This window comes from Phacochoerus africanus, chromosome 13 (assembly GCF_016906955.1).
Source record: "Phacochoerus africanus isolate WHEZ1 chromosome 13, ROS_Pafr_v1, whole genome shotgun sequence".
In the NCBI taxonomy this organism is placed as follows: Eukaryota; Metazoa; Chordata; class Mammalia; order Artiodactyla; family Suidae; genus Phacochoerus; species Phacochoerus africanus.
The window spans coordinates 69,341,073-69,368,737 of record NC_062556.1 but is presented as its reverse complement, the minus strand read 5'-3'; the positions used below and the strand labels follow the sequence as shown (position 1 = coordinate 69,368,737).

General features: G+C 45.0%; 1 protein-coding gene across 1 annotated transcript in view; it reads left to right on the top strand.

Annotated features, from left to right (window-relative positions):
* The window catches only part of NALCN (sodium leak channel, non-selective), a 311,653-nt gene that overhangs the window by 252,771 nt on the left and 31,217 nt on the right, over positions 1-27,665 (top strand). The window contains exons 19-28 of the mRNA XM_047756274.1: positions 10,279-10,380; positions 10,797-10,866; positions 12,346-12,437; positions 12,525-12,647; positions 14,952-15,008; positions 15,748-15,868; positions 15,965-16,096; positions 17,581-17,748; positions 19,776-19,880; positions 22,738-22,844. Of these exons, the coding sequence (XP_047612230.1) occupies positions 10,279-10,380; positions 10,797-10,866; positions 12,346-12,437; positions 12,525-12,647; positions 14,952-15,008; positions 15,748-15,868; positions 15,965-16,096; positions 17,581-17,748; positions 19,776-19,880; positions 22,738-22,844 (1,077 nt within the window). The remainder of the gene's footprint in view (positions 1-10,278; positions 10,381-10,796; positions 10,867-12,345; positions 12,438-12,524; positions 12,648-14,951; positions 15,009-15,747; positions 15,869-15,964; positions 16,097-17,580; positions 17,749-19,775; positions 19,881-22,737; positions 22,845-27,665) is intronic.

Here is a 27,665-nt window from a genome sequence, read left to right as displayed (position 1 = left end):
TATTCAGTCTTTGAAGAGGTAAAACCAATATACGGGATTAAAGAGCCATGCAGAGATGGCCACTGAGAGAAACGGAGGCTGACTGGCATGGGACTCCTCCCTGGGGCCATGGAAATGGTCCTTGTCTGGATCCCCACTGGGGTCCTGGTGACGTGAAAACAGCAGCTTTGGCCAAGGTCACGTGGGGTCTCGGTAGCTCCCCACTCCGGCCTGGCTGGCAAGGCGGGCACACCCCCAGATGTGAGGCAGGTTTGCCTACCGCTCCATGAGACGTGCTCCAGCTGTGGGCAGGGATGCACCCGGAACAGCTGGCAGACAAGAGGCAGCAGGCTGAGATGGGATCAGCCTCCCGACGCCGCAGCAGGTGTTTCATGACTGGCCCTTGAAAGCAATAACCTGCAGTTTTAAGAAAACAGAGTACTGGGCATTAATATGTCCATTATGAGTTAACTATTAAATTATTACCATCTGATTATTAAAAGTGTTTATTAATATATTTACTGTACTTACTAGATAGGGATATATGGGTTATTAGTATAATTAAATAGTAATCAAATATTAAATATAATCATAATATTTATCTGTGATCCTCTTAAGGCTGCCTAATCATTGGTTTTCCTCATTAAGATTTTCCTGGTACTTGGAGTTCCCATTGTGGCTCAGCAGTTAATGAACCTGACTAGTATCCATGAGTACTCAGGTCCCATCCCTGGCCTCGCTCAGTGGATTAAGGATCCTGCATTGCCGTAAATTGTGGTGTGGGTCGCAGACTCTGCTCAGATCCCGTGTTGCTGTGGCTGTGGTGTAGGCTGGCAGCTACAGCTCTGATTTGACCCCTAGCCTGGGAACCTCCATATGCCCCAGGCACGGCCCCCCCCACCCCAAAATAAAGATTTTCCTGGTACTTAAAAACTCTTGTAGTTGGTTGGAGATGCAGAGACTAAGTAAATAGATGGAAATTAAGTGTATTCAGAGGATAATAAACTAAGATCTGTGGGTACCCTGTGCTTGAATAAAGCTTCAAATAGTGAAAATGCCGAGGAGGCAAAGTGTAACTTGATTGAAGCCGAATAATACTTGTTTGTTCTTAACAACCAACTTTCGTTCCTTGAACTTTAAAAAAAATTATTGAGATATAACTGACTTTCCTAAATGTTTCAGATTTACGGTCCATGATCCCAGGGGATTTGTACATATTATGAAATGACCATCGCAAAGACCAGTTCACATTCATCATCTCACGTGGTAAAATAATATTTTCCAAAGGTGTTTTCCTAGGTAGCACCTAATTTGTGACAGTCAAAATATATTTCGTTAAAATAGCATACAATTTGAAGGGTTTTTTTTTCCATAGGCACTATTAAAGTGACTTATAGTACTACGAATTAGGAGAGCTACTGTTAAATTTTACCTAACAGATGTGGGAAGACATTTTGACAGTTTCTTCCTTTTATGATTTTATCATTGGAGGGGAAAGTAATATGTAGGAGAATACGTATCTCTAGAACAACTGCCCATAGGGTTTATGCAAATTTGGAAAATTGCACTTTTATGGTGGTAAAAAGCTCAGCCTTTGCATTGTCATTGATGTTTTTCTGAGTCCATAGCTGGGTTACTAAATTTGAGGCCCAGTGAATGGTGTGGAGTTTCAGACATGTTCTCTGTGAATTTTGATAGATGCACGAAAGGCATGGATTTCCCGTGACTTCATTTTCTTTTTCATTAATGGTACCGATATTAAGATTTCTTCTGGAGTTCCCACTGTGGCTCAATAGGTTAAGGACCCGACGTTGTCTCTGTGAGGATTCAGGTTCAATCCCTGCCCTCACTCAGTGCGTTAAGGCTCCAGCGTCACCGCAAGGTGTCGTGTAGGTCACAGATGCGGCTCAGATCCAGTGATGCTATGTCTGTGGTGTAGACCTGCAGCTGCAGCTCCATTTAGACTCCTGGCCCAGGAACTTCCATATGTTGCAGGTGCGGCCATAAAAAGAAAAAAAATAATGAAAAGACTTCTTCCATTTTTCAATCTACAATGAGGTTCTGCTCACCTGTGTATTTACGTGTCTACGTATAAGAGCATTTTCGTGAAAAGAGCAGGATGAGAAAGAACAAACCACTGTTGTTATCGAAGAGCCACACTCGGGACTGGGCGGACTCACAAGGAATAGAGTGTTCACTGCGACGGAAAGGCAGCTTTGCCCTCACGGCGGCACCAGGAGGCCGGACAGAGGAGCTCACCCACTGGCATCCCCGTCTCTCCTTTGGAGGGTCCCGTTGTCGCTCCCACGGGGGCAGGTGAGAGCTGCTTCCAGGAAACACTGGGTATCTGCTCTCTTACCCAGTTCCACAGCCTCGGCTTTACTTCGTTACCACTAAAGGGCTACCACCCTGTTGTCTGTTACTGTGATTAATGATGGTAACCACATCTGCTAATACTCTACAAGATTTGAGTAAAAGCCCTCCAATTCAATGGTCTGCAGAGTTACCTTGCGGTTCCTTCAGCTGCTAAGTACGTCCACTACCGGCTGGTCGCGTGTAATCCAACTTTTCTGTAATGGAGGAAAACCATTTGAAGACTCGCAGGCCTCTCGCTTTCATTACAGAACGGACAGGCTTCTCCCACACCCTCCCTGTTCTGGAACATTAAGAAAGAAGATGTGGCGACAGAGAAGAAAGAAGCCAAAGACCCCCTACTACTGTTTCTATAAACAACTGGTGGTGTTTAAAGGGTAATAAAGCTTTAAGATCTCTCTTATGACCATAATCTTTGGCCCAGTTTAAAATATTTTAGATGGAGACATGACAAGAAAAATAGAGACAATTTCTTAAGACATGAATCTCTCCCCTCAACCTCCATAAAAGCTTATATATATATAATACATGGCTGTCATATAAGGGGCCATTGAAATTCCCCAGCACAAAGACAAAGCAGAGAAGAAAAAAAAAAGTCAATCTTTCATGTGTGTGTGTGTGTGTGTGTGTTTTTCAAAAGCTTGGCAAGAAACCAGGGGTAATATTTTTGCAACTGGGAATGCATGTTTGCTGAAGAATATTCCCACCTTGGAATCATCATCAGGGGTCCGAGTCTTGTTTTCCTTTCAAAGGTAGAGGGGGCACAGCATTAACCCCAGCTGGGAAAAGGAAAATGCCTTGCTGTAATTCTCCTCCAGGGAGCGGGACTGAGGGGATTACATATGCCTGCGTGATGGAGAGTTTCCGCTCGCAGATAAAAGACTTCGTTATTTTTCCCCAGACACCTGATGCCTTTATGCCGCCCGGTTCTGAAGCCCAGCCGGCCAACCCGGTGTTTCATTGTTACGCCGCTAGGTGGAGCTCCTGAGGAGCCGGCCCTCCAGTCCTTGCCATTATGAACAGTGAAGAGAGGAAGATACGGTAATAAAAATAAAATAAAATAAAAAAGAAGATATAAAGACCTTCACGCCAGGACGGACTCTTAGGCTCTTTCCCTAAGACAGGAGGGGGACTACACGTGTGTGTCTTCAACACCTCGGCTTTGCCTTTTCTCGAGGCAGCAAATAAATGCACATTTTCTTCTTGAAAACATATTTCTTGGATCCTTCTGCGAGCCCAAGAGGCATTCGGATCCTAATGAACAATTCCCAGGGGCAAAATTGAACTTAATCGAACATGCGAGTGTTTTTCCTTCTGACTGACTGGGTCTCTTCCTGAGCAACGTGCACAGTGTGGGCGCCTGTTTCTTGGTGGTAAAATAGTAAAAGCCTCAGGTGCCTTCGAAACGGACGATTTCCGCTTGGGAGTAGATTCTAGTAAGACGCAATACCCAGAGACCCTGTTCCCAGCGACAGATGAGATCTCCTCTTCAAGCAATTTGTGCTCGGCTCAGCTCCGTGCTGGCCGGCAAGGTCTTTGAGTAGTTTTCCCATAGAGATGAAGTTTATACATTTGCTACGTGCAGGAAGCCGCGTCTGAGTATTTTATTACCGTCTCCAGGTCTCACCTGTTACAGATGTGGAGTCCGTTTCCGGAGTGGCGTAGCATCCTAACTTGAGATCAAATTAAGATGCGTTAACTTCCCTTCGGTCAGAAGCGTATCTCAAACACATGCTGTTTGGTTGGCGATTATTTTCCCGCTTCACAAACACGCGGTGATCTCCAAAGAAATTAAGGTGTTTGATCTTCGCAGAACATCTAGTTCATCCATGTCGCAAATGTTTATTGAGCACCTACGGTGTACAAGGCGATGTCATCAGTGAGCAACCAGAGCGTGCTGGGCGCTTTGGCGCGTGGGGCGTGAGGCGCTGCAGGGCTCCGTGGAGAGCGGGGTCCGCGGGGTGAAAGATGAGAAGGGGGGTGAGGGGAGGCTGGAGGCAGACCCTCCAGGACCTTGCAAGTCTCAGTGTTTCTCTGAAGAGCAGCAGGATGTTGAAATGATGATAACTGTAGTTGTCACCGATTGCTGTGCTGCAAATGAGTGCAGAACTTAGTGATTTAAAGGTCCCTGGGGTGGCCTCACAGTTTCAGCCAGGAAGCTGGGCCTGGGTCTCTGGCACCGGCCATCACAGAGCCGCGGGCGTCTGACCTGACCTGGAGGAACCCCCTTCCTGGCTGGCTCTCTCCGTGGGTAATAAGACTGTGTGCCGCCTGTGCTGTTCAGGGGTGCTGCATGGAAGGGCACCCGCATTCTTCCCGACGGGTCTCCCCACAGAACCTCTCCCAACACGGCAGCCCTTCCTCAGAGCAAGTAAGAGGCCGAGGGAGAGCAAAGGCACCCTGTGTGGGAACCTTCTCCATCCCTCTCGCCTCAGGTGTGTGAAAAGCAAGTCACTCAGTCCCGGGGACGCTCAAGGACACGGACGCCCGGAGGCGAGGTCACTGGGGCCCACGGGGAAAAGCCCGCCGCAGCCACCCCTCGGGGGTTCACTCAGAAACCCCTCTGCCTGAGGTAGCAGCGTGTTTGCAGAGTCCAGTGAAGAGGCTGCCGGCTGGTCCAGCGCGAACGTCGCCGTCCATCACAACAGAGAAGACTGACTCGTCCAGCACGAATGTCTGCCAAGCTTGCTGTTCGGTTCAAATGTTTTAACATCAACTGTGACGCAGGACAAGAAGGAAAAGTCCGTGCGAGCAGCTGGAGTGTAAGCCGAGTGGCGGGGCCAGAGCACGTGCACATGCCTCGTCCTATTCGACCCTCCGCCTCCGCCTCCCCGTGAGGTCCGTCGCGCAGCCATTGCTGCTGCCCACTCGTCACACGCGGGGCTGGGGGCCCAGAGAAAGCGCATCCCTCGCCTGCGGTCCTGCAGCTGGTAAAAGCTGAGGGCAGAAGTGCGTGGTTCTAAGCTTGTTTTTTCTCAAAGCCTCTCCTCCGTTAGGCCTCCAGACCAAGTCTGAACTTTCTGTCTGGTCCTGTGCTGCTGGGTGGGACTCTGCAGACATCTTCAGGTGGGCGACGTGCAACCTGAGACCAGCAGTTCTAGGTCCTGCCCCCACACTTCCCCCCACTTTACTCTCCTAACACCCCCGCCTCCTCTCTCCTGTTTCCCTCCCATCCGTCCGTCCATCCATCAGCCCATTTGCAGGCTGGCAACTGCCCTTCAAGAAATATGGGCTTGAGTGATAAAGTGGTCCCTGAGAAACACGCCGTCTAATGAGGGGGTTCACCCATGATGACAAAATGCCATCAGCATTAAACAAGCTCAGTTAGTAACATGCTGTAGGAACCTGGAACCACAGATAATTCTCCTGGGCTTTCGCACGGGCGAAATATTTCTCATGCTATTACGCATCAGAACCCATCTATATCAAAGTTTATAATTCTGTTGCACATGTCAAACACCATTCAGTAGGTCAGAGTTTGGGTTATAATCGATGCTCGAATATAATACAATTGTATTTCCTTTTAAAAATCATAAAGCAAACATTCACCAAACTTTCCTGCAAGCCTTAGTACATAGTATTAGAGAAGGCGTAACCTCCTAATAGAATCTGATTTGCCAGATTGAAGTGATTTTGCTACCAAGCTATTATGTTCTAAAATCGCAAAATATTTTACATTTATCAAAGAATGTGACACTGGCTTATGTTTAAAGCCTTTTTTATTTTTGCAGAAGCATCCTCATATGACATCCTTCGCATACCTGCTCCAAGGTCGAGGTGTCCTCAGGGTGGAAGTGTCATTATCTGGTCCCCACCCCTTCCCCCAGCATCCCCCCTGGCTGCCCTGCCCTTCTACCTGAGTTTCTTCTTTCATCAACAGGGAACCTGTTTTTGGTAACTAGTCTCCCGGTATAATGTGATTTGATTTTTCCCATATGTTTTCTTTCAGATGGATTTACGTATCTGTGAAGTTGTTTTTTTCTGTATAATAACCTGGTTTTTTTAGAAGGGGGAATTACTACAGACAAATAGCTAGTTATTAACTATAATAGATACCTTGCCTAGAAGAAAATGTTGCTTTTTAATTTTCGTAAGATCCCACCACTACACTTAAAGGGGGACGAAATAAACCTTCAGGAGCCTTCAAATGAACTGCCTTTCCTGTGCCTCCTGCCAAAACAAATTGCCGTCACCCGATCTGCTAGATGAATATGGCCCTTAGTTTTCAGGGAAGAAAACTAGCATTTACCTCTAGAGTTTCCTCGTTCAAGAGCCCCTGGACATTCTCCAAGGAAGGACTGAGAAATCAGAGCTTTTGGTCCAAGAGGAGACTCCACAGGAAGACGGATGTTGAATGGAGATGGAGTGCTGGCGTGTGGGGCTGGCATGGGAGGGTTAGAGGGTCACGTTGAGCCTGAGGCCCCAAAGGGGACCATTAACACTAAGCAGAATGGTCCATCTGCCCGGTTCCACTTTGCTCAGATCCTGTGGGTCCCCCTGTAGCTCCAGGGAAGGAGCCGCTGCTCAGAGAATGAGACTAGTAGGCGGCCTCTTGCCCAGGATACGGGAACCACCAAGGCTGATGCTCTGAGGTCACTTGTTATTTGCTTTAACTGGCCTGGAGTTACTAAACATTTAAAAAAAATTTTTATTAGAGTTGATTTATAATGTTCTGTCAATTTCTGCTGTACAGCAAAATGACCCAGTTATGCATACATATATGTATAGTCTTTTTCTCATATTATCTTCCATCCATGTTCTATCACAAGTGATTGGCTAGAGTTCCCTATGCTGTACAAACTCCCCATCCATCCCACTCCCTCCCCCTCCCCCTTGGCAACCACAAGTGTATTCTCTATGTCCATGAGTTTGTTTCCAGAGTTCCTAAGAGTTTTTTTTTTTAAGTTTTATAATCACCATTTTATTTTATTTATTTAATTTTTTTAAATTTCCCCAATACATTATTATTTTTTTTTCTACTGTACAGCATGGTGACCCAGTTACACATACATGTATACATTCTTTTTTCTCACATTATCATGCTCCATCATAAGTGACTAGATAGAGTTCCCAGGGCTACGCATTTTATTCCTTTTTTCTGTCATCTGGTTCGATATTGCTTCAGCCAAGAGCATTGTAATCATAGGAGGGAGTGGTAGGAAAATGATATTAAAGCATATGGTTTGATATGTTACATTGGAAAGGCTGTCTTAGTCTGATTCCGGTGGGTGTGCGGAGTGCAGGGCAGGGCGAAAACCCAGCCCCCAGCATCCCCACCGCAAATAAGTGAACCGCAGAGACCCCAAAGAGTCACATGTCACGTGTATGCCTGAAACTCCAGCCCATCTGCGTATTATGTTATGCATTCTTTAGACCCGGGGGGGGGTGGGGAAGGACTGATCTTGAGCCAAACAAAAAAGTTGGGGGGGGATTGCTCTCTCAGCCCCATGCCAGCCATGCTATTGGTGGAGGAGGCGGAAGAGAAGATGTCACAGGGGAGGGGGCCTTTCAGGAGTGGGGGTCTCCGTGGAGACTTGTCTGTCTTCCTCAGTCGGAGGTGGTCTTGGCTGTGGGCCTGACTGGGCTTCAGCAAGGATGTCCCCGGACTGGGCGGTTGGGCAGACGGCAGCAGCTTTGTAGCACGGGCAGCTTAAAACCAGTTACATTAGTCTACGTCGAACACAGCAGGAACATCCGGCTCAAACCTGCGTTTTATAAGCAAGTTGCGTGTACTTTGTATTTTGTCTCAGCTGCTTTAGGCAAGTTTTGTGACAGAAAGTAGCAGCTACTAAGCCGGCATGGTTGAAGATTGAGTCTTGCCTGTTTATGCAAATGGCAGGGATCTGCAGATCTATGCCAGAGGAACATCCTTCTCCAATTGGTTTTTTTCAGAATGTTGTCATGATTTCCAGTCTTTTGTCCAAAAAAATAATTCTTAATGTATATATGAGAGGGTCCTATAATATACCTTTGTCAACTCAGCCTCACTTACAAATGCATCTTCCCATTCAACACGGTTCCAGGAGTTCCTGTTGTGGCTCAGCAGTAATGAACCCAGCTAGAATCCATGAGGACATGGGTTCAGTCCCTGGCCTTGCTCAGTGGGTTAAGGATCTGGCGTTGCTGTGAGCTGTGGCATAGGCCGGCAGCTACAGCTCTAAATCGACCCCTAGCCTGGGAACTTCCATATGTTGCAGGGGCAGCCCCCAAAAGAAAAAAACAAACAAAAACAAAAACAAAAAACCCGTTCTAGCCCTAGAAATGAGCACAGGGTCTATATAGCACTGCCATAAATCCTTATTGTTCAATAAATTTTTCACTTGGATTTTACCCCAAAATGGTCTAGGCTGCTTCTTAAACTCCCAAAGGGTGATTTCAGGGCATTATTTCCGGGGAATCGTTTACGGTCATTGAACATGTGTGATTTCTCATAGGGACCCGTGACAATGATCTTCACTGAGATCAGAAGCATTTTGAAGGACTTGAACACACATATCATTATCATAGAAGCTGCTGTTTTAAGTTTGCTGAGCAGACACACAGCTTTTTCTCGAAGATCTTAACTCAGACAGATATTAGCAATGTGACTCAAAGCCAGTCTGCAAATGCACTTTAGGAACCGTCAGTACGAAAGTGTTACAGAAGGGCTACGACAGAAGTGCACGGGTCCTGGTGTTGAGCACATGTGGATTCACGAGATTCACCTGTTACAAAATCATTGCATTTTATGAGTTTTCTTCAAGATCAAGGCCTTTTCCTCGATTTATGGATCATGAAACTGAGCTCAAAAGATTACTCAACTAGTTTGTGACACTGTCGCCTTGGAACGCAGGTCTCTTAACCTCTGAATTATCTTCTTGCCACTTGACTACTACATCAAGGGAATTCCTCTCCTTTCCAGGTGGAGAGAACTTTCTGGTGAAGAGACGATGTTTTCTCTCCTAACCATTCACACTGCAGGTGCTGAGTCACCAGTTGTCACCAAGTGTCCTCACTCATTAGCAAAAACTGAAATTAACACAAACCCAGTTACGGTTTAAACAGAACAAGTTTTGGAGTTTCCATCATGGCTCAGCGGTTAATGAACCAAACTAGTATCCATGGGGACGTGGGTTCAATCCCTGGCCTCAATCAGTGGGCTAGGGATCCAGCATTGCTGTGAGCTGCGGCGTGGGTCACAGACGCAGCTCGGATCTGGCATTGCTGCGGCTGTGATGTAGGCTGGTGGCTGTGGTGTAGGCTGGCAGCTGTAGCTCCGATTCGATCCCCTAGCTTGGGAATTTCCATATGCTGCAGGTGCAGCCCTAAACAAAAAAGAGAACAAGTTTTAAGAAGTCTTCAAAGTTTTGTGACTGCAAAGGAAACAGCTGGCTGCCTGTAAACCACAGGCTCTAGATTGTTTCTCTAGATATTAATTCCAGCTTTAATTACTTCTCTTTTCCATTAATGTTTGCCTCTAACTTTGTGCTTTCCTACTTTCCTAGCAGTTTGCAAAATCTCCTGGGAACATCTATTCCATCGGCCCAGCCCATGGGTGGACGAATGCTTCGCTAAGGGCTTTTATTAGAAACCTCCTTGTGTAAATCGAAAACCAGCATCATGGTCACCCGGGGTTAGGCTGACCCTTTTGCTTACGGAATCCTCATAGAGGCTCTCCTGTCCGGGGGAGGGGGGGGGGCGTGGAGGGAGGACACAACGAGGAGATGTTTATTTTCCAGCACCTTTCCATGGCTGACAGTTCTGTTTTGAAAGCGTTCTTGACACAGAGCCTAAAGTTCCTCTACCTTTATGGAGATGGGTCATTTGCTGTATTCTGTCTTATCATTGGTGTTTCCTTGAAAATAAGAAGAGTAATGAGCGATTATGCATTATTCATCCCAGGCATACAAATCAGGCATTTATCTGGGGCTCCTTTTGCTCCCTCAGAGCTTGCACGCGGCAGCGCATGCTGAGCGGGTCATTCGAGGGGCAGCCGGCGAAGGAGAGGTCGATCCTCAGTGTGCAGCATCACATCCGCCAGGAGCGCAGGTAAATGCGCCGCAGACGGGGCTGCAGAGAAACTAGGGAGGGAGTGTGACGAAAGCGCCCACAGTACGCAGCCCCAGTGGGCAGACAGGCGGGGCTGAAAGGGGCTGCGTTCTAATCGCCAATGGCAACGGTGAGGAAACTCACAATCCCATCCAAAGAGTCAAAAAGTCTTTCAAAAACCTTCTCCTTGGTGATGGCCACATTCTCACTCTGAAGATCAGAAGGGAAAATTCTGAATTTTGTTAGATGGGATCAAAGACAGGTGGTTAGACTACAACTGTTGCTGTAGAAAGAAAGAATAAGCATTGTGATACTATCTGGAAGGTTTTTTTGTTTTTTAGTTTAATCATGGCCATTGCTTAAAAGTTGGAGTTTGGTCTTGAGATGTACTGATCACTGGGTTGTGATTGTTTTAGATCACTGAGACACGGATCAAACAGCCAGAGGATCAGCAGGGGAAAATCGCTTGAAACTCTGACTCAAGATGTAAGTTCATTTTGGGGGGAAGGGGGGAGCTGCGCTGGAGGCATATGGAATTTCCCAGGCTAGGGGTCAAATTGGAGTTGCAGCTCCCAGCCTATGCTGGGTCCTTGACCCACTGAATGGGGCCAGGGATTGAACCCACATCTTAATGGATACTAATCGGGTTCATGACTGCTGAGCCACAACGGGAACTCCAAGATGTAAGTTCCAAGCAGTGCTTTGGATTTTGGAAGCACGATGATGAAAATGTGTTTAAATGACTCTTTAGGTAATTCCAGCCCCTGGGTCCTTCTGTCACATTGTCTCATCTAAGACTTCATACGAGAAGGAATTAGGAAACTCACGAAGCAAATTAGATGGCCAAGTACAGAGAAGTGACCATTCACTCTAGAAAAGTCCTACAAAGCAGGACACTTTTTATTGTATTTTCTACCTGGGCATGTAACAAAAATCCATGTCTCATCCTCCCCGTAGCAAAAGGTCATGGACCTGGTTCTGCTAACTTCATGAGAAATCTCCCAGAGTGTCTTTTCTTCCAGAATAGAAATGGAGTTTCATCTTTTTCACTTACACCAAATGAGAGAAAATACGGATCATTAAATGGAAGGAATGTCTTTCTATAAAACTGATCAGGTTCTTTGAACAATGGTTCTCCATCTCCCATGGGGTGAAAACCAGAGTCAAGATCCTATGTGATTCACCCTCCTCCAGCCTGCTAGCCTCAGCTTTTCTGTTCTGTTTCTGTCCTCCATGCACACTGTGTCCTGGCTGTGTGTCTACACACCCCTCCTCGGAAGCCACATTTCTGCGAATGTTCCCCCCCCGGCCCGCATCCTTCTAGTCTTTGCTCAAGTACCAACTCCTGATCGGGCCCGCTATGACCTTCTCCTTCTCTCTGTTTCCATGTTTTTTCCTTTCTTTCTTTCTTTTCTTTTTAGGGCCACACCTGCAGCATATGGAAGTTCCCAGGCTAGGTGTCAAGTCAGAACTACAGCTACCAGCCTACACCACAGCCATAGCAACGCCAGATCCTTAACCCACTGAATGAGGCCAAGGATCGAACTCGGATCCTCATGGATACTGGTCAGGTTCTTAACATGCTGAGCCACAATGGGAACTCCATATCCCCATCTGTTTTTAACCAGAGCCCTGAACATCTAACATTCTTATTTATTTTGATTTAATTTTTTATCTGTCTCCCCTGATGAGAAGATTAGTCCCGTAAGATCAGGGATTTTATCATTTCCCCTTTTGTCACATCCACAGCAGTACAGCAGTGCCTGGCACCTCATAACAGATTCTCAATAAATATTTTGCTTGAAAAAAAAAATACTCTTGGGGGGGACAAATACCTTTGCTGAGATGACTGTGGCCATTAAAAGAAAAATAAAGATATTTACTTCCATTTTTTAAAATAATGGTCATCATTTGGATGGGTCTTCCAAAAATCTCCCACATTGATGGAGATTATTTTATTTCCAGCATTCCAATACAGTGAGATACAGAAATGCACAAAGAGAAGACAGCGAAATAAAGATGATCCAGGAGAAGAAGGAGCAGGCAGAGATGAAAAGGTACAGGCTGGGACCGTGCCGGGTGGCGCTGGCTGGGGGAAGACCGACCCTCCCTCGGCCTGACTCTCGCGTGCGCTGCGCCTGCAGGAAGGTGCAGGAGGAGGAGCTGAGGGAGAACCACCCGTACTTCGACAAGCCGCTGTTCATCGTGGGCCGGGAGCACAGGTTCAGGAACTTCTGCCGGGTGGTGGTCCGGGCACGATTCAACGCGTAAGTGTCACCCCCGAGGCCAGGGGTTCGGCCTGAGCCGTGCAAACAGCGGGGGGAGTTGTCATCGGGACAAGACCAGGAGGCACCTGTCGTCCTAGCGGGGTCACCGGATACACTGCCGGCTAATTAGTCACGCTGCGCCTCTTGGCTGAGCAGCGACCAGGTGCAAAACCAACAAAGGTTGCGAGTAGTTCACATTTGTTGATACAAAGCTCAGGCTTATGCAGCACTTCCCAGCCATTTGTCATGGTCCAAGTCCACGGGCGACAAGACCTTTATGTCGAGCATGTTGACGCCATGTTTTCCCTTGGAGACACTGAGCCAAGGCCACGCGGAATGACTTGGCAGAGGTCCCTGCCCACGAATTCTCTCAGACCTGCGGTTTCTTTGTGGTCAAAAGACCTTAGGTGGCTTTTTCTGGAATAACGTCCAGTAGAAATAAAGTCGACTGGTGCTCCCGTTACCGACGGTCACGAGAAGAAAACCCACTGGCCAGTGTCTCTATCCCTCTCCCCGTGGAAGGAACGTGTGAGCGGCTGTCAGTGGTGTCCGCCCAGAGGACACTGCAATGGGGACAGCGGAGCCCCATTTAGCGGGCAGGTGAAGAATGTGAGTCACACATCACCTCCAGTCAGTATCCAGAGGACCTCCTAAGTCCTGGGGAAAGTGGGACCACTTTCCATTAAGCAGTTGGCCCTTTGCTGATGCTGTCTTTAGTGTCGGGTGATTATTACCAGATGTCACGGGCCGAGTCGTGTTCCCCTCAGCAAAAGAAATTCACATAGCGCAGCCTTAACCCCAGCACCTCAGCATGTGACCTTGCCTGGAAATGGGGGCTTTAACCAGGTAGTTAAAATGGGGTCATTTCGGAGTTCCTATTGTGGCTCAGCGGGTTAAGAACCTGACAGAGGATGCAGGTTCAATCCCTGGCCTCGCTCAGTGGGTAAAGGATCCGGCGTTGCCGTGAGCTGTGGTGTAGGTTGCAGACGCGGCTCGGATCCATTGTTGCTGTGGCTGTGGTGTAGGCCGGCGGCTACAGCTCCAATTCCACCCCTAGCCTGGGAACCTCCATAAGCCCCAGGTGTGGCCATAAAATGAAAAAAAAAAAAGAAGTCATGCAGGTGGGCCCTCTTCCAGTGTGACTGGCGTCCCTGTAACAGGAGGAAACTTGGGCACAGACAGTCCCCGGGCAGCGACAAGGCGCAGACGGCCGCGTACAAGCCAAGGAGAGAGTCTGGTCAGGTTCTTCGCTCACAGCCTCAGAAGGATCCAGCCCTTCCACCACCTTCAGCTCAGACGTGCAGCCTCCCGAACTCGGAGAAAATAGTCTGTCGTCAAAGCCACTCAGCCTGTGGTTCTCTGTTAGAGCGGCCCTGGGAAACGACAACACTATCCTAACCCCTTGGGGTGGAGGGGACCTCAGGAGCCGTGTCCAGGGTCATTTTCGCTTCCCTTCTCCAACTGAGGAGGGCATTTAGGTCGCCAAGGGGCAGGGCTTTGTTCAAGGAAGCCAGCTGGTGCGCGGCCCTTGCTGACGGCCAGTCGACTGTTCTTTCTGCTGTTCTAGAAAGACCTTCGCAATGTAAGGCTCCTGAATAATATCCATGTAAAGCCTTGGGTTTTCACCAAGTAGAAAGAAGCTGGCCATTTAGAGTTGATTTGATGCGCTCCCAAAGTGGGTTTTTCATCTGGAACTATCCCGTTGCCTGCCCCTCCATGTCTCCATCTAATTGCTAATTCTCCACTTAGCGCTGCGATGCTCCTTTTGTCAGTAGCGCACCTGAGGTGGCCCCAGGAAGACGTCACTGTAACTGGGGACCACAAACACAGCCCCGTTAGGGGCTTCTGAAAACCGGTCCTGGGCATCCTGAAAGTAAATTGCTCCACGCGGTCACAGTTAAATGCAGAGTGAAGGGGTCTACTTATGGACCATGAATTAAATCATCCTGAGGAACATCCTTAAAAACACTCGGGCAAAGCCTTCGCGTATTTTTAAGTGGCAGTCACAATTTAATTTTATCACATCCGTGTCCAAAAGTGTTGAACGGAGTCATGAATTCTCATCACAAGCATTTGGAAAAAACATAAACTTTTACGTTCCTAAGCATCAGATGAAAACCCTTCTGATTTTTCTTTCATCTAATGTCCTCTGCCTTCCAAAGTTACAGTTAACCTCCATGATAACCCATATTTTATAGAGGATATAAAGGAAATTTTAGGTAGATGAGGTGTTTGTACTTACTATACCGCCCAGTTATAACATGCGTGCTGTGTCGCAGAATTTCTGTTTGTTCTCTCTTACAGATCTAAAACAGATCCGGTCACAGGAGCTGTGAAAAATACAAAGTACCATCAGCTTTAGTAAGCATTGCAAACTGTGGTTTCCATGCCCATTTGAAATTTCCACCTACTATTTAATGCTGCAGAAAAATATAAAGATTCCCTTCATTTCCTATATCCTACTACGAAATAGGCGACTGGGGATTCGTTTTTATTTATTTTTTTTTTTGTCTTTTGTTGTTGTTGTTGTTGTTGCTATTTCTTGGGCCGCTCCCGCGGCATATGGAGGTTCCCAGGCTATGGGTCAAATCGGAGCTGTAGCCACCGGCCTACGCCAGAGCCACAGCAACGCAGGATCCGAGCCGCGTCTGCGACCTACACCACAGCTCATGGCAACGCCGGATCATTAACCCACTGAGCAAGGGCAGGGATTGAACCCGCAACCTCATGGTTCCTAGTCGGATTCGTTAACCACTGCGCCACGGCGGGAACTCCGGGATTCGTTTTTAAAATCCCAGTCACAGAGGTCCCATTATGGCTCAGTGGGTGAAGGACCTGACATCACCTCTGCGAGGATGCAGGTTGGATCCCCGGCCTCGCTCAGTGGGTTAGGGATCCAGTGTTGCCGTGGCTGTGGTGTCGGCCGAAGCTGCAGCTCTGCCTCAGCCCCCGGCCCAGGAACTTCCATGTGCGTGGGTGTAGCCATAAAAAGAAAAAAAAAATGCCAGCCGCATTTATAGGCTCACGGAAGCATCGTCTCTGACTTCCAGCAGCCTCTTCCAGGGCGTGTTCACGTCTCGGTTGTGTTTGGTCTTGGCAGTGACCTGCTGGGCTTAGTGACTTACCTGGACTGGGTCATGATCGTCGTGACCATCTGCTCCTGCATCTCCATGATGTTCGAGTCCCCCTTTCGAAGAGTCATGCATGCGCCTACCCTGCAGGTATGGCTGCCGAATCTCAGCTCCCAGCTCAGCGGAGACACGCGGACCTGCAGTTTCTCCGTCCATTGTGACCGAGCCGCCTTCTGCCCATTTCAGATCGCCGAGTATGTGTTCGTGATATTCATGAGCATTGAGCTTAATCTGAAGATTATGGCTGATGGCTTATTTTTCACTCCAACTGCTGTCATCAGGGACTTTGGAGGAGTAATGGACATATTTATATATCTTGTAAGTCTCTGGTTATTTCCTAAATATAAAGTGTCAAGGTTTTGTAAAAGCTCCTGCATTTCTTGGTACAAGAAGAGGGGCGGGGGAGTCCTCATTGTGGCACAGTGGAAATGAACCCAACTAGTATCCATCTAGTATCTCAGGAGAGTGAGATGCTATAACTGGGTTGTTAAGCACAATAGTAGTTCATTATAGGCAAACAAAGGGCATGGAAAGTCTCAATAAAAAGCACTAAAAACATTCACGGGTATGGTTCAGATACATCAACCACATTTATGTATGCATACGACATGACATTAAATGAGGTCTAAGATAGCAAATCCAGTTTGCACACCAAAATTTTTGTGGCGTCTATGCTAAGAAAAACAAGCGACAACTGGAGTTCCTGCTGTGATGCAGTGGGTTAAGCATCTGACTACAGTGGCTCTGGTCACTGTGGAGGTACAGGGGTTCGATCCCTGGCCTGGTGCACTGGGTTAAAGGATCCAGTGTTGCTGCCACCGGCCAGGTCACAGTTGCGGTTCGGATTCAATTACTGTCCCAGGAACTTCCATGTGCCTTGGTTTGACCATAAAAAAAATAATAATAATAAAATAAATACACAAACTACAGCATACAGTTGATCAATGAGCCACTTATTGCTAAAGCAAACTAGAGTGAGCATGCTTGGAACGCTCTTCCAATTCCAAAACACAAAATACGAGGCTAGAGAAGGTGATCATTCACCTGTTCATTCAGACTAAACTGGGGAGCTGCAGGAAGGGACTCCAAGGAGATTTCCTTCTTTTCTAAATGTCAAAGGAGGCATAAAATCGATGTCTTTGCCAACGCAACAGGGAGAGTTATGGCAATTAACACATAGCATGTTGAGATCACTAATAAAACAGTATTTGGTCAAGTGTGCAGTTTCCTTGATCGAAGGAATTTCAATCCACGGACATCAGTGGAGCCTCCGCTGTCTGAGTTAAAAGAGGGGCGGGGGAGTCCTCATTGTGGCACAGTGGAAATGAACCCAACTAGTATCCATGAGGATGCGGGTTCAATTCCTGGCCTTGCTCAATGGGTTAAGGATCCGGCGTTGCCATGAGCTGTGCTGTAGGTCAAAGACGTGGTTCGGATCTGGTGTTGCTGTGGCTGTGGTGTAGGCCTCGACCCCTAGCCTGGGAACCTCCGTATGCCACGGGCTCAGCCCTAAAAAGCTTAGGAACAAAAAACAGAGGGAGGGATGGGAGGCACTGGTGTACCCCCCACCCAGAATGTGGGCGCCCTCATTTCATTCCTGCCAAAACCTGATGACTTCCTTTGGGGCCCCTGAACAGGTCTCGATCAAGTTCATAGGGCTGAGCTGAACATGCGCCCTGTGAATGCTTGTCCCGCATAACGTGTAGAGTTTCTGCTAAACTCGTAGCCACTGGGCTCACTGGAAATGTAGCTAGGAGACAATAAACATTGCATGAATTCTAGTGACAATTTTGTCTCTCCAGGTGAGCTTGATATTTCTTTGCTGGATGCCTCAAAATGTGCCTGCGGAGTCAGGGGCTCAGCTCTTACTGGTGCTTCGCTGCCTGCGACCTCTGAGGATCTTCAAACTGGTGCCCCAGATGAGGAAAGTTGTTCGAGAACTTTTCAGCGGCTTCAAGGAAATCTTTTTGGTACGTGACCATCACCCTTTGCTTCCGGCTCTTGTAGTCCAGCTTTTAATGCTGCTAATGAGGGGATAAAGCCAGGCTTGCTGTCAAGGTCAAGTCTGTCATCTTGGTTTTTGCCAGAAGAGTCTAGAGGCACTAACAGAACACCACACGCATTCAAAAACTTTACCCATTGATGCTTCTGGTTTATTGGTACATTTACTTCAACAAACTTTTTTATCTATGAGTGCCAGTGTCGTCTGTACTCTTTTGTCATCATCATAATCTTCGCATCGAGACACATAGCAATATCAACTATACTTTAAAAAAGAAAAAAGATACATCGCAATGATAGCAGTTGTCTTGTTAAAGCTTAGTATTAAATACTAAATCTCTTTCCCCGCTTTAATTTTATATTACTCTGCCAAGGGAAAAAAAAAAAAGGTGTCAAAACACAAGTGTTTTGAAACCTGGACACACTTCCCTGATTAGCCAGGCTGCGTAAAATGGATGGCTTTGTTCTTCCTGCTGTGTGAGCAGGTCGAGGCTCTACAAGGATGGGACCAGGTTATAACTTTTTCTGAAAAGTGAGCTTCAATGAAATTGAAGGGGAGCGCCCTGGAAAATGCAATGGAAGGAGAATCCAAAGAGATAGTATTTGCTGACACTTCCAATCCTAACTCTTGACCCTAATTTCTAGGTTATTCAACATCATCAGCTTCACAAATGATATTTGGACTTAACACATTTGCGGGTATAGTCTCGTTTTCTATGTCCCCAAACCATACGGCACAAAATTTGGCTCTGATCTGTGGGGCGCTCACATAAAGCAACTTTTTAAAACTGTAACGTTCAGGTATACTCTACTCTAAGTAGCCTCAATATACAGTAATAAATACTTATAAAGTGATTGAGGGGAAAAGATGCTTTTTAGTCAGGTAAATATTGATTTAGGGTCTTCTAAGACCAGGGCTGCAGATAAAACAATGAGTAAGAGGCTCTCTGGTTTCAATCTGTTAAAGAAGACTCTTTGTTCTTTGCCTTACAAAGGAGTGATCACAGGATTCTTTTTATTATTAATGAGCTCTGCTTGTGCATGGAAAACATGAATTAATTTACATAGGCTTGTTTTATATCTTGCTTTCTAGAGACACACTTATAGTAAGAGAACTGCTATAGTTGCAGTTGATTCTAAGGTGTTTAAAGACAAGCAGTTATGTTACTATAGGCATACCGTTGCTAACACTTTGTTAAAGCTGTGTTTAAAAGTCCATAAATTTTTGCACTAAAGCCATCACATGGTGGCTTTTCATAAAGCTGGAATTGAAGAGAAACAAAATGAGACAACTCACAGATAAGTTTCTTTGAGCCCTGATAGAATTTGGAAGATAAATCACTTTGTACCTTGCCCCAGAGGATGTTTCTGTGTAATTTTAGTATCTTTAAGTTAGATGTTTAGGTTACTCAACCACCTCACATCAGTGGCTTCAGTATTTTTGCCACTTCTTCGCTGAGACCAAAATAATCCTCCAGCAGAGGGCGCACCAGTCAATTAACAGATTGGCTTTTCAAGACAATAATCTCACCCCCTCTGGGTGAGATGCCTTCATCCACCCTAGCTCACAAGAAATCAAAGCCATTGTCCCTCTACCTTAGGCTCTGCTAACAGAGATATGAATCCATTTTGAGAAAATGGGGGAAAAGAGAATTATTTCAAGATTTTTCTTTTGCTCCATTAAATAAAATAAAGTGTTTATTTCAAAATCAGAAATGTCCAACTCACATCACAAACACCGTAGTCCGTTTTCTTCCATGAAAGTCATGAGTTTTTACTCTAAAAATTCCAAACCTGGTGTTAATTTCCTTCTCAATTTAACATTCCAGCAAGGCTAACTGAATGATCCATGGGGGAGAAGTTAACAGACAGCATCCAAAGACCATGAATTTCATACAGTGCTATCTGAAAAGTCCTGTTCCTATCACTGCTCAAAACAAACCTACTGTTTTTAATGTTTTACCAGGAAATTTTCTGTCTCACCCATTTCTTTCAGGTCTCCATTCTTTTGCTGACATTGATGCTTGTTTTTGCGAGCTTTGGAGTTCAGCTTTTTGCTGGAAAACTGGCCAAGTGCAATGATCCCAACATTATTAGAAGGGTAAGCTATCTTTTCTGTCTTCAGGGGATGAAAATCCAGGAAGCTGACTTTCCCTGGGTGAGCAGGTGCTCAGAGAATAGAACTCTTATAACACTCTAGCCATGAACTCCCTTTGCTTAAAGCAGCCAGTATGTCTCTTCTGGCTGGTAAAGGTTTAGAAGATAAACGTGCATTTGAGATAATGCTACCCCTCCCTCCTATTCCAGGGTCAAGCCAGTGTTGACATCTTCAGTGTAGTCACTCAAGATTCCAATTTGCCTCGAGGTCTTAACATCCTAACTTCATCCTGCCCCTGCTGGGGCCTGAGATGCCTGTTGGTAAACAGCTCCCCCAACACAAAAGGCAAAGTCTGACTTCCACACTCCTTCTTATGAGCAATCCACCCCACCTTCCTCTGTTGGGAAGTCAGGGCCTCACACTGGCTCTTAGCTGCCCAGAATCTGCCACATGAAGACAGCTAACAAAGACCCAAACTTGAACATTTTCAATTCTGCTTCTTTATCTTTCTTCAGTTGGTGTTATAAGAGGCGCTGGCCACTGGAACAGCCCCAGTATGTCCGTAGCTATGCACAATGAAATGAGTATATTGCATCTTGAATAATTCAGACAGCTCTCCTCCAAATGATCACACAGGGGCTCAAGTTTCTTCTGTTGTGTCTCCACACCCTTGGCTGTCATCTCTGTTTAGCAGGAAGTTAGGGATGGAAAACCATCTCTATCTCAGAGGACTATGGGCTGAGTCTGCTGCAGGCAGCCCCTAATTTCAACCCACATTCTCCTGGAAAGAGCTGGAAGGGAGGCTGCCATGTGTAGCTCAGTAGTATATTCTGTGGGGGAAAAAAAAGGGGGGGGGACAGGATTTGCTTGATAATTAGCCAATCTCTGCAGCTGCATCCCATGTCCCAGTTTCTGAGAATTCTGCCCTATGTTCCAAGTAGATTAAGGAAGTGAACTCTAGTTCTGCTGATGTATAAACTAGCAGGAGTAGTTCCTCTTTCACCCAGGTACAATCATGCCTGAAGTCCATTACAATGCATGTTTCCAACAGCGCTACCAGAGCTGAACCATAACACTCATTTCCATTTTTCCAGCAAATATGGGTGTCCAATACAGATTTTATAGTGCCAGGAAAATCCCTAAGGCTTCTAATTATAAAGCTCATGGCTCTGGAATTGTTGTAAAGTACAAGTAACCTCTTTGTCCAGTCAAAACATATCATGGGTCATGTTAACAGTGAGATTTTCAGGAAGAGGCAGAAAGAAGAGACAGGTGTAGGTTGGGCAGAGCTGATGTCCTTTCACAAGGCACTGCCCGGTCACTGCTTTGTTTAACACCCCTCCCCAGAGGTTCCAGGAACTTCGGTAAACCCAAGAAGACTTACAGGGAACATGGTGGAAAGGTCACGGTGTACCAAATGAGCGCGGTGATAATGAGCTGACACATGAGTCCACAGGCTTGTATAAGGAAAGAAGGGTTATTTTAGGTCCACGTGAATAGAGGCCAGAAAGATAATAACAGCGTTTCAAGACAAAGCCTCTTAGGAATCTTGGATGACTCAGTACAGTAATAATGGCCTGAGAGCCTTGTGATTCAACGCTGCCTCCTCACTCCCCGACCAGGCTAAAGAGTAATGACCTGGGTGGGGAGCTGGGGAGCACGCAGTGGATGGACAGACACACAGATACCATGAGGCATTTATCCTTTTCCCCAGGGCAGTGAGGTCTCTGGAAAGTTCAGAAGGAAAGTCTAAGAAAACTTAGTCATCACAGAAACCGTCAGGAGCAAGCAGAATAATGAAAAAGAAACTGGCAGAGTGAGAAGTGGCCTTTACATCAGGATCAGTTCCTTTCTAGTCCTGATAGAAGAGGCCAAGGCCAGATGTACCACGGGGATGACGGGGATAGTACTGCTACCTTGGAACTTCAGTTTCCTTTTGTAAGAGACAAACCCAAGGAAGAGGGGAAACTAGAAACACCCACATTTGGATCACGCAGCTCACATGTAAAATCCATGAAGCTTGAGTCGTTGGTGGCCATGTTTCCAGGTGGAATCGTATCATACATGGTGTTTGATGGCTGGCTTTTTTCACTTAGCATATCTTCAAGGTTCATCCATGCTGTAGTGTGTGTCGGTACTTCACTCTTTTTTATGGCTGAATAATATTCCACTGTGTGGATATACCACATTTTATTTGTGTTTGCGTCCACTGATGGACATTTGAGTTGTTGCCACCTTTGGACTATTATAAATAATGCTATTTATAACAATAATGATCTAAACACCCATATACAAATTCCCACGTAGATCTATGTTTCATTTCTTTTGGGTAGACCCTTAAGAGCGGAATTGCACGGTCCTGTGGTAACTCTCTGTTTAATCACTTAGGGACCAGCCACACTATTTTCCAAAGTGGCTGCACCATTTTCCATTGCCACCAGCCATGGATAAAGAGTCTAGTGTGAGGATTATGATTTCATCCCATCCTTGTCCAAGCTTGTTATTTGACTTCTTGATTATAGGCCTTCTTATTCAGTGAAACGGTATCCCATTGCGGTTTCAATTTCCATTCCCCTGATGACTAATGATGTTGAGCATCTTTTCACGTGCTCTTTGGCTACTTGTGTATCTCCCTTGGAGGAACGTGAGTTCAGATCTTTTGCCTATTCACTAACATTTTTCACCTGCTTCTCTCTGAAGTCCTTATTATTTGCTGAGTAGATGTAAACATCTCTGTTGTCAGATAAAAGACCTTTGTTGTTCTAGGTAAAAAGTGTTTCTTATCTTTTATTTTTTTCCGAGTTCATTTTCTGACCAGGTTCCTCTCCCTGTCCTTTCATTTCTGTTTTTCCTGTTTTAGGAAGATTGTAATGGAATATTCAGAATCAATGTAAGTGTGTCCAAGAACTTAAATTTAAAATTAAGACCTGGAGAGAAAAAACCTGGATTTTGGGTGCCCCGTGTTTGGTAAGCATATCAGAAAAACATCCTGAAGAATACTATGTTTGTCAGTATAAGGGTCTCCCCCTCCCAGTTTTAATGAGAAATAATTACCATACATCACTGTATAAGTTTAAGGCATATGGCATGATGGTTTGATTTGCATGTATTGTAAGATAATTGTCGCAACAGGTTTGGTTAACATCACCTCATAGATACAATAAAAAGAAAAGAAAAAAAAAAATCTCCTTCTAAGGTGGGATCTGTTCTCTTAATAGCTTTCCTCTGTATCACACGGCAGTGTTAACCACCACCACGCTGCGTGTTCCGTCCCTAGTATTGATTTGTCTTATAACCGGAAGTTGGTACCTTTTGACCACGTTTCTTCACTTCTCACCGCCATCTTTGGTAACCAGAAATCTGATCCATTTTTCTATGATGGGGGTTTTGTGGGTTTTTTGTTTTGTCTCGTTTTTTTAGATTCCACATATAAGTGAGATTATATAGTATTTGTCTTTCTCTGTCTGACTTACTCACTTAACATAATGCCTTCATGGTCGTATATATTATATAATGTTTTAAGGCAGCGTAATGTGGCAGGAAACTAAAATTAATTCTGCTAGAATTCCCTAAAATAATTTTAGGTAGTGCAAGGCAAAGCACTGCATTACAATAGGATGCAAAATAAAATAAGATAAATAAGAGGGCCGAGCGGTACACTGAGCCCCAGCTTGTTTCATGAAAATAATGAACATCACTGCAGTATTTTTCTAATACTTTAAAATAACGTATCTAGGAGTTCCCGTCGTGGCGCAGTGGTTAACGAATCCGACTAGGAACCATGAGGTTGCGGGTTCGGTCCCTGCCCTTGCTCAGTGGGTTAACGATCCGGCGTTGCTGTGAGCTGTGGTGTAGGTTGCAGACGCAGCTCGGATCCTGCGTTGCTGTGGCTCCGGCGTAGGCCGGCGGCTACAGCTCCGATTGGACCCCTAGCCTGGGAACCTCCATGTGCCGCGGGAGCGGCCCAAAGAAATAGCAAAAAGACAAAAAATAAAATAAAATAAAATAAAATAAAATAAAATAACGTATCTAGATTCACATGTCTTTATAAGCTAGTGAGGGTTATAAAAAATGAAGTAATGCCATTTGCAGCAACATGGATGGACCTAGAGCTTATCATACTAAAGGAAGTACACCACACAGAGGAAGAGAAACATCATATGATATCACTTATATGCGGGGTCTAAAAAAAAAATGATATAAATGAACCTATTTACAGAACAGAAATAGACTCACGGAAATAGAAAGAAACTTATGGTTACCAAAGGGGGAAAACAGGAAGGGATAAATTAGGAGTTTGGAATTAACAGATAAACACTACTGTATATAAAACAGATACATGACAAGGACCTACTGCAGAGCACAGGGAGCTATATTCGATATCTTGTAATAACCTATGATTGAAGAGAATTTGAAAAAGAATCACTCTAGGGTGTTCCCTTCATGGCTCAGTGGTTAACGAATCTGACTAGGATCCACGGGGATGTGGGTTTGATCCCTGGCCTCACTCAATGGGCTAAGAATTCGGCATAGCAAAAAAAAAAAAGAACCACTCTACACTGAAACTAATACAACATTGTAAATCAACTACATACCAGTAAAAATAAACAAGTGACAATTTTATTTATTTATTTATTTTTTGTCTTCTTGTCTTTTTTCTGGGGCCACACCCAAGGCATATGGAGTTTCCTAGGCTAGGGGTCTAATCAGAGCTGTAGCCGCGGCCTACACCATGGCCATAGCAAGGCAGGATCCGATCCACATCTGCGATCTACACCACAGCTCACAGCAATGCCGGATCCTTAACCTCCTGAGCAAGGAGGCCAGGGATCAAACCCGCAACCTCATGGTTCCTGGTGGGATTCATTAAACACTGAGCCATGACGGGAACTCCAATAACAATTTTAAATATAAAAAATTAAGGAGGTTTCAAAGAAAAAAGATTTTCTGTCAAAATTTTAATCAAATTTTTATTTAACTTTTTAACCAATTTCTTAAAATTTTGACAATTTTAATCAAATTTAAATTCATCCTGACATGACATCTTTTAGGAAGATGTGATGTCCTCATCATAGTTGTAGAGAAGCTGAAATTATAAAGCTATTTCCATTTTAAAACCCATTTAAATTGAAGGATTTTGTTATTGAAACCCTGGAAGGAAATAGTCAGTAACACAATTGATTATATCTAACGCTCTCTTTAAATTTTTTTTTAAAATGTTTCTAAAGCATTTACATCAAAGCCAGAAGTAAGCTACGCCCTTTCTCATCCATTTTCCTAATGACTGTGAATGGGCCCGTTCAGTCTGCTCCACCGACGCACTGAGGGTTCCATCAACTTCATCTGTCCTTTCAAGTCATTATCTGTTTTCTTTTTATTTCATTTTTACCTCTTAATATAATGGGTGAACCACAGCGACTGCTCTGCTTTTGTTACAATTGATGTTCTCTACAAAATGTCAGAACTCTTTAAAAGGAATAGCATTTCACCCAGTTGTACCCTTAGGACTCACTGTTACCTGCTTTGGCATTTCTCTCATATGAAATTCACTTTCATAAACAATTCCATCCAATTTATATTGGAGTTTTTTAATACCAAAGAACTATGGGAAAAGAGATTAAATTTAGATGTGCATCTTGAGCATGGGTAGAGAAATATGTAACACATGGGAATAGCCTCATTCCGGTGTTAACTAGAAAAGCATTACAATAAAAAATTTAAGAAAGCATAAAAAGTTTATTTTTGTTGTGGGATTAAAACTCATTATTATACCATAAATTATGTATATCAAGATGCCAGTTTTTGTTTTTTTTTCTCCCCACTGTTTTGGAATTTAGGCTAAAGTCTCAAAGCTGAGGTCAACAGGAGATAAAGTATCTTTTGACTGTCTAAAGAGGCCCACTAGGCCAAGCCAAGCAGAACTTACTAGAACATTGTCCACCTGTAAAAGAGAACAATATACTCAAAGATGGCATCATGGTAGTGGACAATTCAGTGGGCTCTGGAACACAGAGCCTGTCCGAGGTGGTCTGGACCTGACGCCGGGGTAGTTAGGGCAGGTGGATAGTGGCCCAGAGGGTGATAGCCTGATAAAGGAGGTGGTTGGGGTGTGGGCTCTGGCTTGGTGGGTTTGTATTTGAAAAGCACGCCCTGCAAAGGACTCTTTCTGATGAGGGGGAGGAGGATGTGGGAGGCAGGAGGCCAGCAAGGGTGACTCAGGCATTTTATCAAGTTGTCCAGCATAAAGCACATCCAGCATATGAAAGCATCCAGTTCACAGAGCTAGAAACATGGTTAAAACACGAAGTGTTTCTAGGGAACATAAAAATGAGCTCCATGAAAGAGCAAAGGCTGCTGTGAAGAGCGCCGATACCCAGCGTCCTGCAGAGTCAGAGACGCAAGACCGGATCCCCTTTCTCTGACTCCAGCTACATCCCACCCAGGCTTGTAGGAGTCAGATGTTAGCATGGAGGGAAAGAATGGAACAGACCCCGGGGCGGGCTTGAGCTGCTAAGGGTGGGGTCCTGGTACATGTTCGAATGGATGGACTTTCTGGAGTGAGGCTGATCACATAACAGGGACCAGAAAGCTTTGGGCTCTCCCCAAGCTGTCAGGAAGGGGATAGGATGCACTGGGGAGTTTGGTTGAGAGAAGAGTAAGCTATTTCCGGGTATATTCTATGGTGTTCAACCTGTTCCATAAAACCAGCTCTCTGTGATCTTAAAATCAGTTCATTGAAAGGCAATATTTTATATAAGTTATTATTAGGGGTTTCAAGTCCAATGATATTTTAAAAGTGAAAGCAAATGAAGGGACATCACTTGAATGTTATCACCATAGCTTCTGTCCATGTGTCTAGAATATCATAATTTGGGTTAGTTTCAGTGAAATATAAGAGTTTCATCAAATAAATGTCAGTTAGAACCATAATAATGTTCACATTTTCTTTCCCTAATAATCTCATCAATAGTTAGCAGCTAAAAATTTTGTAGTTTTATATTGGCTAATTTATGATTAAGAAAATAACTTACATCTTGGAATTAGCCTAGAGGAATGCTTTGATAATTATAATTAGGACATAAGTATGCACTAGCTAATTCAAGAGACAGTCTGGTTTCTGCATTCTCTCTTCAGGTGAATGCATTCATTTTCTTCTGAATCACTCAGCCTTGATGAGATAAAAATTACCTTGGTAAAAAGGATTAAACATGCCATATATTATAAATATTGTATGCTTTCTTTTAAGCGGAGGTCTAGGATTTAGGAAAATGAAATGCATGAGAGAAAAATCAACCAAGTACTGAGTTTTACAACAAATGTATTAACTATGTGCTTACTCCTTGCCAGGTATTATGCCATCCCTGGAAATAAGCTCTGGCCCCTGACCCTTAATGGCTTGAAGTCTAGTGGAGAACAGAAAGCAAAATTACGTATAATTTAATGTAATATGCTAAGGTTTTAATGCTACATAAATAAGACCCAAAACTCACTTGAAGTTCACCCAGAAGCTTACCTGTAGTTTTAAATTATCCTGTGATACATTCTAGGCAGAGGAGATCAGATTTTTTTTGTACTCAATTTGTGTACGTGCTCCAAGAAAAAAGAATATAAATCTACTTTGCTTTTATAAATTTAACAGAAACTATGACTATGTGAACTCATTTCTGGACCCTTCCTGAGTCTTGGGAGGAGAAGCCCTGAGCTTAAGTTTTAAGTTTCTTTAGCTCCGTGGTGTATGAGCCCCTGACTCTAGGTTACAGAAGGCACCTAACCCAAACTATGACCGGA